The sequence below is a fragment of the Canis lupus genome, chromosome X, assembly GCF_048164855.1.
Source record: "Canis lupus baileyi chromosome X, mCanLup2.hap1, whole genome shotgun sequence".
In the NCBI taxonomy this organism is placed as follows: domain Eukaryota; kingdom Metazoa; phylum Chordata; class Mammalia; order Carnivora; family Canidae; genus Canis; species Canis lupus.
Genome location: NC_132876.1, coordinates 41087359 through 41101575, shown reverse-complemented (window position 1 = coordinate 41101575; position 14217 = coordinate 41087359). Strand labels below are relative to the sequence as shown.

The window sequence follows — 14217 nt, the reverse complement described above, 5'->3', positions numbered from 1 at the left end:
CAAATTAATAAAATCATGAATCAGAAAGGAGAGATCACTACCAACACCAAGGAAATACAAACGATTTTAAAAACATATTATGAACAGCTATACGCCAATAAATTAGGCAATCTAGAAGAAATGGACGCATTCCTGGAAAGCCACAAACTACCAAAACTGGAACAGGAAGAAATAGAAAACCTGAACAGGCCAATAACCAGGGAGGAAATTGAAGCAGTCATCAAAAACCTCCCAAGACACAAGAGTCCAGGGCCAGATGGCTTCCCAGGGGAATTCTATCAAACGTTTAAAGAAGAAACCATACCTATTTTACTAAAACTGTTTGGACAGATAGAAAGTGATGGAGTACTTCCAAATTCGTTCTATGAGGCCAGCATCACCTTAATTCCAAAACCAGACAAAGACCCCACCAAAAAGGAGAATTACAGACCAATATCCCTGATGAACATGGATGCAAAAATTCTCAACAAGATACTAGCCAATAGGATCCAACAGTACATTAAGAAAATTATTCACCATGACCAAGTAGGATTTTACCCGGGACACAAGGCTGGTTCAACATTCGTAAAACAATCAATGTGATTCATCATATCAGCAAGAGAAAAACCAAGAACCATATGATCCTCTCATTAGATGCAGAGAAAGCATTTGACAAAATACAGCATCCATTCCTGATCAAAACTCTTCAGAGTGTAGGGATTGAGGGAACATTCCTCAACATCTTAAAAGCCATCTACGAAAAGCCCACAGCAAATATAGTTCTCAATGGGGTAGCACTGGGAGCCTTTCCCCTAAGATCAGGAACAAGACAGGGATGTCCCCTCTCACCACTGCTATTCAACATAGTACTGGAAGTCCTAGCCTCAGCAATCAGACAACAAAAAGACATTAAAGGCATTCAAATTGGCAAAGAAGAAGTCAAACTCTCCCTCTTCGCCGATGACATGATACTCTACATAGAAAACCCAAAAGCCTCCACCCCAAGATTGCTAGAACTCATACAGCAATTTGGTAGCATGGCAGGATACAAAATCAATGCCCAGAAATCAGTGGCATTTCTATACACTAACAATGAGACTGAAGAAAGAGAAATTAAGGAGTCAATCTCATTTACAATTGCACCAAAAAGCATAAGATACCTAGGAATAAACCTCACCAAAGAGGTAAAAGATCTATACCCTCAAAACTATAGAACACTTCTGAAAGAAATTGAGGAAGACACAAAGAGATGGAAAAATATTCCATGCTCATGGATTGGCAGAATTAATATTGTGAAAATGTCAATGTTACCCAGGGCAATTTACACGTTTAATGCAATCCCTATCAAAATACCATGGACTTTCTTCAGAGAGTTGGAACAAATTATTTTAAGATTTGTGTGGAATCAGAAAAGACCCCAAATAGCCAGGGGAATTTTAAAAACGAAAACCATATCTGGGGGCATCACAATGCCAGATTTCAGGTTGTACTACAAAGCTGTGGTCATCAAGACAGTGTGGTACTGGCACAAAAACAGACACATAGATCAATGGAACAGAATAGAGAACCCAGAAGTGGACCCTGAAGTTTATAGTCAACTAATATTCGATAAAGGAGGAAAGACTATCCATTGGAAGAACGACAGTCTCTTCAATAAATGGTGCTGGGAAAATTGGACATCCACATGCAGAAGAATGAAACTAGACCACTCTCTTTCACCATACACAAAGATCAACTCAAAATGGATGAAAGATCTAAATGTGAGACAAGAGTCCATCAAAATCCTAGAGAAGAACACAGGCAACACCCTTTTTGAACTCAGCCACAGTAACTTCTTGCAAGATACATCCATGAAGGCAAAAGAAACAAAAGCAAAAATGAACTATTGGGTCTTCATTAAGATAAGAAGCTTTTGCACAGCCAAGGATACAGTCAACAAAACTAAAAGACAACCTACAGAATGGGAGAAGATATTTGCAAATGACATATCAGATAAAGGGCTCGTTTCCAAGATCTATAAAGAACTTCTTAAACTCAACACCAAAGAAACAAACAATCCAATCATGAAATGGGCAAAAGACATGAACAGAAATCTCACAGAGGAAGACATAGACATGGCCATCATGCACATAAGAAAATGCTCTGCATCACTTGCCATCAGGGAAATACAAATCAAAACCACAATGAGATACCACCTCACACCAGTGAGAATGGGGAAAATTAACAAGGCAGGAAACCACAAATGTTGGAGAGGATGCAGAGAAAAGGGAACCCTCTTACACTTTTGGTGGGAATGTGAACTGGTGCAGCCACTCTGGAAAACTCTGTGGAGGTTCCTCAAAGAGTTAAAAATAGACCTGCCCAAGACCCAGCAATTGTACTGTTGGGGATTTACCCCAAAGATGCAGATACAATGAAACGCCGGGACACCTGCATCCCGATGTTTATAGCAGCAGTGTCCACAATAGCTAAACTGTGAAAGGAGCCTCGGTGTCCATCGAAAGATGAATGGATAAAGATGTGGTTTATGTATACAATGGAATAATACTCAGCCATTAGAAACGACAAATACCCACCATTTGCTTCAACGTGGATGGAACTGGAGGGTATTATGCTGAGTGAAGTAAGTCCATCGGAGGACAAACATTATATGTTCTCATTCATTTGGGGAATATAAATAATAGTGAAAGGGAATATAAGGGAAGGGAGAAGAAATGTGTGGGAAATATCAGAAAGGGAGACAGAACATAAAGACTCCTAACTCTGGGAAACGAACTAGGGGTGGTGGATAGGGAGGAGGGTGGCGGGTGGAGGTGAATGGGTGACGGGCAGTGAGGGGGGCACTTGACGGGATGAGCCCTGGGTGTTATTCTGTATGTTGGTAAATTGAACACCAATAACAAATAAATTTATTAAAAAATAAAAAGTAAAAAATGTAACACCCTTTGTGATAAAAACTATCAGTAAACTATGAATATAATAGGGAAAAAAAGATTTTATTTATTCATGAGAGACACAGAGAGAGAGTGGCAGAGGGAGAAGCAGGCTCCATGCAGGAAGCCTGATGCAGGACTCTATCCCAGAACTCCAGGATCACGCCCCGAACCAAAGGCAGATGCTTAACTGCTGAGCCACCCAGGCATCCCATGTCAGAGGGAAATCTAAGGAGTCTCAAATAGGCAGTGTTCATCCCCATGAAGTCCAGGATACAATGGTATCTTATGTAGGTAGAAACACAGGAGCATGAATATGGATATGGTTTTCAAGGCAGTAGAGATATAGACAGAGACCTAGCTCTGTGGGCTTGATGAACATGCATTCACCACTGGACTATAGACCTACTCACAGTGTGGGGGCCCAACCTTGGACTCTATTGCATTGAACAAGGTAAATTTCACCTACTGTGGCTCCTTGGCAGCCAGCCACCTGGCTTTCATCTAGGGATAACCTCTGCATCTGTCATGTGCTAAGCTAGCCCTAGCATTGCAACTACTTGAAGCTAGGTACCAAGCATGAAAAAGCTGACCATTGCATGGGGGAAATTTTCAAAAAAGCAGAAACCAGGCTGGCTAATCAGTGTATATAATTTTTTGCTCTGTGATTCCTCTTTCTACAATCTTCTTACATAGGAAGCACTTGAAAGAGGATTGGGTAAGAACATCACCCATGCAGAAATAATTCTAGGCCCTTTGTGGCCCCCCTAGAGAAGGTCTAGAGGGCCTCCCCCGTCTCCACTGGGCACACCACCTTCACATAGGCACTGCTGCATCCCCTGTTCTAGATAAAAACACATTCCAGATAAACAAAAAACAAAAACAAGCTTTCCATTTCCAACCCTACTAGGGCAATGCCAGGCCTTACTTTGCTCTTTTGTGTGGTTACACTTTCTTATCAAAGGAAAACAGGGGCCTCATTGAGCTCTGTGTGTCAGTTATAACTAGAGAAAGGGAGTGTGGTCCCCCCTCATTTATTCTTTTTTTCCCTTTTTTTGATGAAAAGGTCAACAAAAAAAAATGTTTGCTCAGAGAGAAAAGATATTATGTAAATAATTAGCCCATTCCAAGATTATGTTGCGCATATATATAGTACAGTAGAGAGCTGTAAGAGGACTAGAATTTGCAGCAGGACTGGACAGTTTATGACTTTGAGAAGTAGGAACTCTCTGTAGCTCTGCTTATCTGGAATGCATGCAGAATGGCTTGTACTGGCTTAATGGAATGAGGCCCCCAGCCTTGATCTAGATCTTCAACTTGGGAAGAATCAGGAATCGATGAAGGAGGTCTCAACTGCTACTGCCATACTGAACGGAACAGAATCTCTTCATCGATTAATAAGGAGGCTGTGTTACCTAATTAGGTAGGCTCTCCGGGTGGCTGGCATATGTACCAGTGCCTCCGCATGGGAACAAAAAGAGAGAGCTCGAGAAGAAACTTGGATAAAGCATTTCTGGAATAGTCAGGTTGAATCGGCTTGAACCAACACCCCGGGGGAGTCTGGCCGGGCTGACTTTGATGATGCTTTCTTTCTCTGCTTTTATAGGCTCAGCCACAGCTTTCTCATCCATGCTTTGGGTCTTCTGAGATTGTCCGAAGCATCAAAAGGTAACAATACTGAAGTCCATACCTGACCTTTAACCCATGTCTCTCTAGGTGAAAACGGGAATATTTATCCAAAAGTCTTTGTGGTGTTGTTGTTGTTGTCTCTCAGGGTTGTCCTGTCTTGCCAGAGAAGACAGTGCTGATATCGAAGGCCAACAAAGACTGAAAACTGGGTCATCCATCAGTGTTTCGAGGGCATCCAGAGTCATAGATTTGGCACTGCATCCGTGAGCCAGCCGCCAGTGAGAACAGGTGTCTGACACCCCTCCCCACCGCCTTGTCCACGGCCTCCTGGACCTGCGCCGTCCCTAAACTCTTCCAGGTATCCTTGGGGTCTAATGTCAGTTTCAGTTCCCAGACCCGTTGCTTGATACCCTCCCTCCTTCAAGGAGGGGCTTTTTGCTAGCCTCAGCTCAACTCACACTGGCCCTCTGGGATCACTTCTGCTTTCTCTGCTCCAGGTCAACCCACCACCCGATCCCCGAATCGAAAGCACAGAACATTTGGAGAGGGAGGAATCATGGAAAAGGACATTGTAAGTCACGAGGAGGCTCTGGTGAGCCAAGCAAACAACACAGACCCGGGCACCGCAGCAGCAGAGGCAGGACCCCTGCCCGAGGCTGAGAATCCACCTGAAGGTGCCCCAGCGGCTGCAAGTAGTGGGGTCGATGTGGGGCAGGAAAGCACCGGGCCGGGAGAGAATGAGGAGATGCAGGATATGTCTGTTGTTAGTATGCTTCCCAGCGTGAAGGCTGATGGTGGCCCGTGCCCAGAGGGGGTTCTGGTTCCAGGCGATGTGACCCCACAGGGGGCTAACCCCGAGGGAAATGCAGGGAAGCCAGGCAGCGGGAAAAGGAGGAATAGAAAGCGGAGCACGATCGTCTATCTGCCCTGGCCTCTGACACTGCAGACTCGAGCGTCTTCTGCAGCCCCCGTGCTGGGCCAGACTCGCATCCTGGGGTCTCTGTCGCTGGCTGATACTGAAGAGGAGGTAGTGTATGAAACCAGTGAGCCAGGGGGGGACAAGGAGGCAGAGAACACAGCCGTTCTCTCTCAGCCTCAGGAGGCACCTGCTGATGCCCTGTGGCCAGCAGCAAGTCCCGTTGAGCCCCCTCTTGAGGATGCATCCCTGGCAGCCAATGAGGAGATAAACAAAGGGCGGAAAAATAGACGGAAGGGGAGAAATAAAAAGAATAGAAGGATCATGGCTAGTCCTTGGCCTCTGACGGTCCAGGCCTGGGCATCGGTCACAGGCTCAGATCAGGCAGAGACAGCTTCGGCACGGGATTCATCACTTGATAATGATGGGGCCAGTGTGGAGGAGCATAAAAGCCAGGGTCCAGAGGGTGAGGAGGATAACCCATCAGCCGAAGCTCTTTATCAAAGTGCACAGGAGGAGGCCCCAGAATCATCTGCCCATCTGGAGCAGGCCTCAGGAGAGGAAGGGGAGTCCCTCGCTGCGGACAGCGAGGGAGATGGAGAGCAGAGCGGACACAAAAGGAGTACTAGCAAGGAGAAAAGTGTCTTAGCTCACCCTTGGCCTCTGACAGTACAAGCCTGGGCATCATTCAGAGCAGCAGATTCAGTTCAGGCTCAGCCTCAGGAAGAATCTTCTGCTGCAAGTATAGGGGTGGCTGTGGGGCAGAAAAAACAGCCTCAACTGGAGAACAGTAAGGAGGAAGCAAAGTCCGCTTCTCCTTGGCCTGTAAGGGCCCAGGCTAGTGCCCCCTCCTCAGAGTCAGCTCAGAGGCAGGTTTCATTGAAGAGGGCTCCTTCACAAGACCCCCAGTCGAAGGTGAGCCAAACCAGGAGGGGGTGCCAGGGGAGATGTAAGGAGCAAGTTCAGGGCGATGCAGAGCAAACTGTGGAATCTGGTCAGGAATGGAGAAGCACCGAGAGATATCCAGAGGATCAGGACTTTTGGGAATGCACAGTGGTGAATTTTGCTAGGCAAGTCGACTGTCGCTATTGTGGGGAGCTCTGCTCACAAGAGCGGATGGAGTCTTTGACTGTGACCAAAACCCACACCCACATGGGTACTTGAGTGATGAGAATGCAGGGACCAGAGAGGGAGAGGGCTGAATCTCAGGCAGTCTAGATAGGTAAATGGGGAGGGTTCTGAGATGCAGAGGAGAAAAGAAAGAGACCTAAGATCACTTTGGGTCCTGCAAGGGCCACCATCCACATCTGTTGGGAGAGAGGTATTTAAAATGCTACATTTGAGAAAAGGCAGGCTCAATTTGGTAAATTTCCCAATTGGTAAATTTCCCAGTGACATGGCAATTTTACTCTCTGGATGGATGGGCAATTTCTTCCCAAAATAAGTTTTAGGTTTCTGGAGAACTGACACACACAGGGTCACACTTCAGAGAAGCAAAAATGCTTTTTTCTCTTCTTTCCTATAACATTTTCAACATTGATAGGAAAGGTGTGCTACCAATAGCTGATAAACAGTATTAGAGTCTAGAGAGTAAACCAATGACATGTGTATTGGAGCCTGAGAATACTTGGAAAATAGCATTGTATATTGCATATTAGATTGTAAACTGACTTAATGATTGCATTTAGTTCTAAGACTGATCAGTTTACAGTTGCTGAGAATGCAGGCTCTAGAGCCACAATGCCTGGGATCAAAACCCGGCTTTGCCACCCACTACGCATTGTTCCTCTGAGCAAGTTATTCTTCCCTTCTGGGCCTCAGTCTATCCCGTGGGGTTAATAATAGCACCTGATTCATAGATTGCATGATTCAATGAGTTAATACATGTGAAGCACTTAGACTAGTATGTGGCATATAATAAACCCTCAGACACTAATCACCTATGATTGCTCTAACTTTCAGCACTAAATGTCATGAAAGGGTCTGGCACTGTGTATTATGTATCTTGAAACTTATACAAATGGCAGTTCATATGTGAGACAGAAGGCAGAAGACGATGCCTCCATCTACAACGATGATAACAGAGTCTTAAAGCCACGGAGCAAAATGCTACTCAAGGGGGAGAAGCAGACAATAAAATGATAGCCATCTTTCCGAGGTGTAGGATCTCAACCGGGGCAGGGCAGCGTGCAGCAACAAAGGCCGGGAGAGAATATGCTCCTGCGTTAATATCTGTTACTGCGGGAGGGTGGGATCGCACACGGGCCACCTGCCCATGTTGCCGCCTCCTGATCCTTTTCTGTAACTTCCAAGGGCCTACATCATCACGTCATCAGCAAATAATCAAATTTCATGAAGGTGGGCAACAAGGACAGGGAGACTTCTCCTCAGTGGACTTGGAGGAGTCACCCAACGTGGGAGGCTCTCAGGGTGCTGGACAGTCCTCCCCAGGGAGGACTCCCCAGCCCCCAGCTGCTGGAAGGAGGCTCGGCCCAGGTGCCTTGGCCTGAGGCTCGGCCCACCGAGAAGCAAGGGGGAGGGACTTGCATTTTTCTCCAACAACCTGTGGGATCAAAGGTGGGAGCTTACTCTTCTGCTCTAACCTACCCTTGCCTGATTTGGCAGGGACCTTGCCGCTCTGCCTGTACTGTTGCTACCACCTGCCACATTTGTTGAAACCTTCCCTGGAAGCTTCACTGGACGATGCAGCTGGGCCTATGCTGAGAGTAGAGTAGACTTTTGTAGTGGCCTTTTGGATAGTTTGGCTTTGGGGTCGATTTAGTTAAAATAATATCCTGATGCATCCCCTGGCAACATCGCTGGGGTAGAGCTATATTCCTGGCAGGCTCTGAGGGGGACCGAAGTGCCCCTTTTATATGCCCTAGATGCTCTAGCAGGCTCTTTGGGAACTTTTGGAGAAGCGTCTTTGTGAAGGGGCAGGAGGGACTTTTCTGATGCCTGATTATCTTCCTGCCCCAAGGGGTCCAGCTACACTCTAATCTCACCTGAAGGGGAGAGTTGTACCCCCTAGCTGGGCTACATGCCTTGCTATGAAACCCAGAGCCTTAAAGACGAGAGACTGTATATATGTATGATTTGAGGCCTCAGAGCCTCACTACCCCCCCCCCCCCCGAGACCTCAGGGAAGGGCTCTCTGCTATGCATCAAGGTTAGAATATGGGGAATGAAAGAACTCCAGTGAAGTGGAGCTTTGGGAGAACAGGCACAAAGGAGTCCATGATCTCTTTCTCCCAGGTGAGTCCTCTCCTCTACTTCTCCAACGTTAGTTGTAAATTCCAGGCAGGAGGGCTACTCTGGGCAAGGGGATGAGCAGGGGAAAGGGAATAAGGAGAAGCTGGTTTCCCAGTTCTTGGGCTGGTCTAAGTGTAAAGCTAAAAGAGAGGGTAAAGGGGGTCTGGGTTCCCTTCGTTGTCCAGCTCAGCTCACCAGGGTAAGAGAGTCAAATTGGATTTGGATCAGAAGCGCCGATAACTGTAAATAAAGATTGCATTTGTCTGAACCATTTCCTGTGTCATATGAGTCTTGGGATACTTTAAGTGTGATGGTAGGCAACTGACAAGAGTCTAGCTCTAGTGTTGTGGAGGAAACCCAAGCATCTGAGAAGCACAACTGGTCTTGTAGCTGTCCTTCATCCTACCACTACCATAGCTGGTTCTTTAAAAAGGTAGCAGCCAGGAGAAGCAGGGTGGTCTGAACAGTCCCCAGTGAAATTTACAAAGGCAATATGATGGAGTCGCTCACCAAGAGATAAGCCTTTTAACTGAGATCTCTTGGCACAACACCTTATTTTCCCTGTTCCAAAAGGAAACCATTCTGCCTGCCTTTCTTCCCTAAGAAGACTTCACATTTCCAGCCCTGTCTCCCATCTGCCCCAAAAGAGACCTAGTATCCCCCCAAATACTCCGTGGACATCCTCACCTGCAGGTTTTCCACAAATCCTCCCCTATGCCTAGCCTGCCTTTGTCTCCTGGAACATCATTCTCGCCCCATTTTTGAATGCAAAGCCCTACCAGACCTACTTCCAGCCCAGGGATGCATTTTTCGTTCATTCATCTGGGGCTTTCTTTTGCACCTGAACCAAAGCTGCTTACACTGTTGCTTCAGGGGCTCGGTGAACATTTGTGTTAAGTATTCTTGCGGAATCTATATTGTTCTTAAACTCAGGCAGCCACTTGGAGGTCACTTCCTATATACATGAAGTGGGCCAGGTGCCCAAGGGCATCTTTGATCTCACAGCTAGGTAAAGAAATTGCTGGACATCATTCACTTCCCATAAAATAAATGCTCCCTGGGGGTGGGGGAGAGGGAATCCGGTGAAACACAATGGCTCTTTCATGGCATTTACCTTAACTAATATTCCTGAAGTACCCAGAGTTTATATAGTCCTTAACTCCCAAGAAGTTCACAGTGTTCCTTGATATCAAAGCACCTGCTTGGCTCAGTCCATAGAGCCTGCGACTCTTAATCTCAAGGTCATGAGTTTGGGCACCATGTTGGGTATGGAAATTACTTCAGTAAAATAAAAGAAGGGATGCCTGAGGGGTCTACCTTTGGCACAGGGTGTAATCCCAAGGTCTCGGGATCAAATCCTGCATGGGGCTCCCCACAGGGAGCCTGCTTCTCCCTCTGCTTATGTCTCTGCCTCTCTTCAGGAATGCAAATACCTTCGGAGCTGGCCTTGCTGGAGGCTAGTCCAAAGGGGGTATGCAAAAACCAAAAGTACACAGCTTGGTGTCTACAGTTCCAAACCATCCGGTCTGGTCTTCCCCCATCCTCCTCCCCCAACCAGCAGAAGCCCCAAACCGTGTTTCGGATCCCCAAGGCCAAAGAGGCCAAACAAAAGACCTCCTTTCACAGAGGGGGGCCTTCAAGGATACAACTGGAAGCAAATGTCCATCTCCACGTTACATTTTCTGCAAGATTAACAATCACTTCGCTGTTTCTCTCCTCCTCCTTAATGACCCAAGGGGTTCAGCTATTAAGTGATAAATCCTCTGTGTATTCATGACCTGCTGGTTTCATTCTGCAGCCCAAACTGAAACAACCGAGATAATTGAGCTACCTCTGAGGCATTGAGGAGAGGAGCTGCTGTGGGAGACTGGGAACAAACCTCTGGCAGCAGGAGCTCCCCCACCCCGCTCCCGTCCCCTCAGAAAGGAATCCTGAAGGAAGAACCCAAATGGAAATGCAGGGCACAAAAGCCATGAAAGGCCAAGTGGAAGATGAACAGGGGGCGGGGGGTGGGGGGAAGAGCTACCAGTGCCTTCTCTTCGCCCTCCCCTACTCCTTTGGTTTGCATCTGGGCAACCCGCTGAAGCCAGCTAGTGGGATTTAGTCCCAGGGGCTCTAAGGACCTGGTCCCGAGGTGGTCCCCCGTCAGCTGAGAGGGTGAGCAGAGGGAGGATGGGCTAACCACCCATGGAGAGAGATGATCTGGAAGGATACACCCTAACCCCTGCCTCTTCGCCTCTTATCCACTCCAACCAACCTTTGCTTTCTGAAAAGAAATGTGGAGGGGCAGAAACATTGTCCCTGTTTCTCTTCTAGGTTCTTTGGCTGGTCTAATCATTAAATTGACTTAAGACGGATCAGCAGGAGAAAAACAAATTCAATTATCCTGATATAAGGAAGGGGGAAGAAGTCTGGGGATACTGAGGGAGAGGAAGGCCAGGAAGACAAGAGAGGATGTTTGTAAAACAAAGTTTGCCCTGGTGTGTAGGTAAGTTGCTTTAGGTAAAAAAATGTTTCTGGTGAGAGCTCACTCCCTGCTACAGGCCCCCGTTCTGATGGAAATTTCAGCGGTAGAGGGGGAGGGAAAGAGCTTTTCCTGAATCTGCTGGGTTGTGATTGCCTGTAGCTCAAACAATCCTCATGCTAAGTGATGTATTTTGAAGTGGTAAATCCTGCTCCTCTTAAAAAGCAGGACAAAAGTTGCTTGCCCACACGGAACTTTTTTCTTTCTTTTTTTCTAAGATTTTATTTATTTATTCATGAGAGAGAGAGACAGAGGCAGAGGGAAAAGCAGGCTCCCTGCAGGGAGCCCTATACGGGAACTCTATCCCAGGACCCCTGGATCACACCCTGAGCCTAAGGCAGATGCTCAACTGCTGAGCTACCCAGGAGCCCTGGGAGAGAGAGAATCTTAAGCAGGCCCCATACCCAGTGCAAGCCGCACATGGAACTCCATCTCACACCCCTGAGATCAAGACCTGAGCCAGAATCAAGAGTCAGACGCTTAACTGAATCATGCAGGCACCCATACAAAAATCACTCTTATTTCCAAACTTCCAAGATCAAACATCTTCATCCAGCAATACACAGTGTTTGGCTCTTAGATCTAATACATTCAAATTTTTCTCCTTGACTGAACAGCAGGAGTGAGTCTTATTGACCAAGGGCCAACCCCTTTTCTGAATGAACCATGTGTAAGTGAAGAAAGATCTGCTTGGAATAACTTCTCATTATGTCTCCACGTTGTCGCCTTTCAAACCATGATGCACACACCTAACAGACTGATCTTTCAAGCATTCCTTTCCTAACCTTTGTTTTGTTTTTTTAAAGAGTATTTGTTTATTCATGAGACATATACACAGAGAGAGGCAGAGATACAGGCAGAGGGAGAAGCAGGCTCCCTGTGGGGAGCCCGATATGGGACTGGATCCCAGGACTCTAGGATCATGACCCAAGCTGAAGGCAGATGCTCAACCACTGAGCCACCCAGGTGTCCCACATTATCCCCAATTTAAATTCTGTATCCTTTAAACATGAACACTCCCTACCCCCTTTCCCAGTGCCTGGTAATCATTATTTTACTTTCTGTCTATAAATTTGACTGTTCTGGATGCCACGTATGAGCGCAGTCATGCAATATTTTGTCCTTTTGTCACATTAAAAAAATTATTTGAAGACTTTTGTCAGATTGGAAACTCTTCAAGGGCCCAGCACCCTGCTGAAACAAGAAATAGGTAGGTAGGTAGATAAATAAGTGTAGAGGTATTCTCACAGTATCCAGCATAATTTAGGGGTAATTAATAAATGTGGATTTTTCTCACTTTGTTAAGAAACCAGATCCCTCATTCAAAAAACAAAACAAAACAAAACCAGGAATGTCTTCTAAGATATCTCCCAGACCTTTTGTTGTGGCTTAAAAAGAAGATTTTATTTATTCATGAGAGACACAGAGAGATAGGCAGAGACATAGGCAGATGGAAAGCAGGTTACCCTTAGGGAGCCCGATGTGGGACTCAATCCCAGGACCCTGGGATCATGACCTGAGCCAAAGGTAGACACCCCACTGCTGAGCCACCCAAGCGTCCCTTATTGTGGCTTTCTTATCTTTGGGTAAAAATCACACTCTGGGGCTGTACCTGCATCTGTTTAGGCCCAGTGGGTTTTGGCTGTGCTCACTGTGATAAGGCATGTATGGTGCCAAAATTGACTTCCTTTTGGCTCATTTCCTAAGGTAAATATTGAGCTCATCGAGGGAAGAGACAATATTTCTTTGATGTTTCTTTGCAGCATGGCAGTGCCCAATCCCCCCAAAAGCACTTGAGTAATGTTGTCAGGATGGGAGGGGGTGATGGCTGTGGCTGGGCATTACATGATTGTCAAGGAACCTATTTTGACAACCAAATGTAGATGGGGAAGAGCTTGGCACCAGGGTATAGGGCAAACCAAAGCCCTCAGGGCAAAATACTTCTGCTCTTGTTTTCGTCATTAGAGAATAATGAATAAGAGTAGTAGCCAACATGAAAACTTAAATACAGGCCAGCATTACTCCAGACACTTGACACATTTTCCCTTTTAATCCTCACAACAATCTTTGGGCACCTGGGTGGCTCAGTCGGTTAAGTACCTGCCTTTGGCTCAGGTCATGATCTTGGATTCCTGGGATTGAGCACCCCATCAGACTCCCTGCTCAGTAGAGAGTCTGCTTCTCCCTCTCCCTCCACCCCAAACCCCACTCGTGCTCTCTTTCTTGCACTCTCTCTTTCTCTCTCTCAAATAAATAAATAAAATCCTTTAAAAAAATCCTCACACCAATCTTAGGAGATAGGCACTATTGTTAGTTTCATTTTATAAATAGAGAAACTGAGGCATGGAACGGTAAGTAATTTTCCCAAATTAGTAAGAAGTCTGGATTTGAATTCAGACGGTCAGAGTCCAGAGCTCAAGTTCCTGGAGTCATGTGAGGAATTGAAATACTTAATAGCCCTGAGAGAGAGAAGTACTTCTGGCTGGTGAGCTCAGGTGGTTAGAGCTTGGGGACATGGAAGAGGACTTTGTGGCTCAATTAGATATGCTCCCTTCGAGGTCCAATCCTGGCTGGAAAATGGCTGCCCATGGTCAACAAAGAATAAGAGACTTAAAGATTGGGTGTAGCCTTATCCTTAGTGGCAAAACAATTCCAAAGACCATCCTACTCTAATGGGTCATTGATGTCATGTTCATATACTAAGGATAGCATGGATTTTTTTTTAAAGATTTTTTATTTATTTATTCATGATAGTCACAGAGAGAGAGAGTCAGAGAGGCAGAGACACAGGCAGAGGGAGAAGCAGGCTCCATGCACCGGGAGCCTGACGTGGGATTCGATCCCGGGTCTCCAGGATCGCGCCCCGGGCCAAAGGCAGGCGCCAAACCGCTGCGCCACCCAGGGATCCCCGATAGCATGGATTTTTAAAAAGATTTTATTATCTTTTATTTATTTTTTAAAGGTTTTATTTGTTTATTCAGGAGA

At 46.2% G+C, this 14217-nt stretch overlaps 1 protein-coding gene across 1 annotated transcript; it reads left to right on the top strand.

The window, feature by feature from the left end:
- The first annotated feature begins 4078 nt into the window (after positions 1-4078).
- On the top strand, positions 4079-8976 carry LOC140627238 (uncharacterized). Its single transcript, XM_072815324.1, has 4 exons — positions 4079-4335; positions 4519-4580; positions 4687-4899; positions 5039-8976. The coding sequence occupies exon 4, from the start codon at positions 5098-5100 to the stop codon at positions 6619-6621; it is 1524 nt and encodes a 507-aa protein (XP_072671425.1). The 5' UTR covers positions 4079-4335; positions 4519-4580; positions 4687-4899; positions 5039-5097; the 3' UTR covers positions 6622-8976.
- The last annotated feature ends 5241 nt before the right edge of the window (positions 8977-14217 follow it).

Bases quoted from the DNA above. Each gene is read 5' to 3' on its own strand.
- LOC140627238 (XM_072815324.1), top strand. From the start codon at position 5,098: ATGGAAAAGGACATTGTAAGTCACGAGGAGGCTCTGGTGAGCCAAGCA.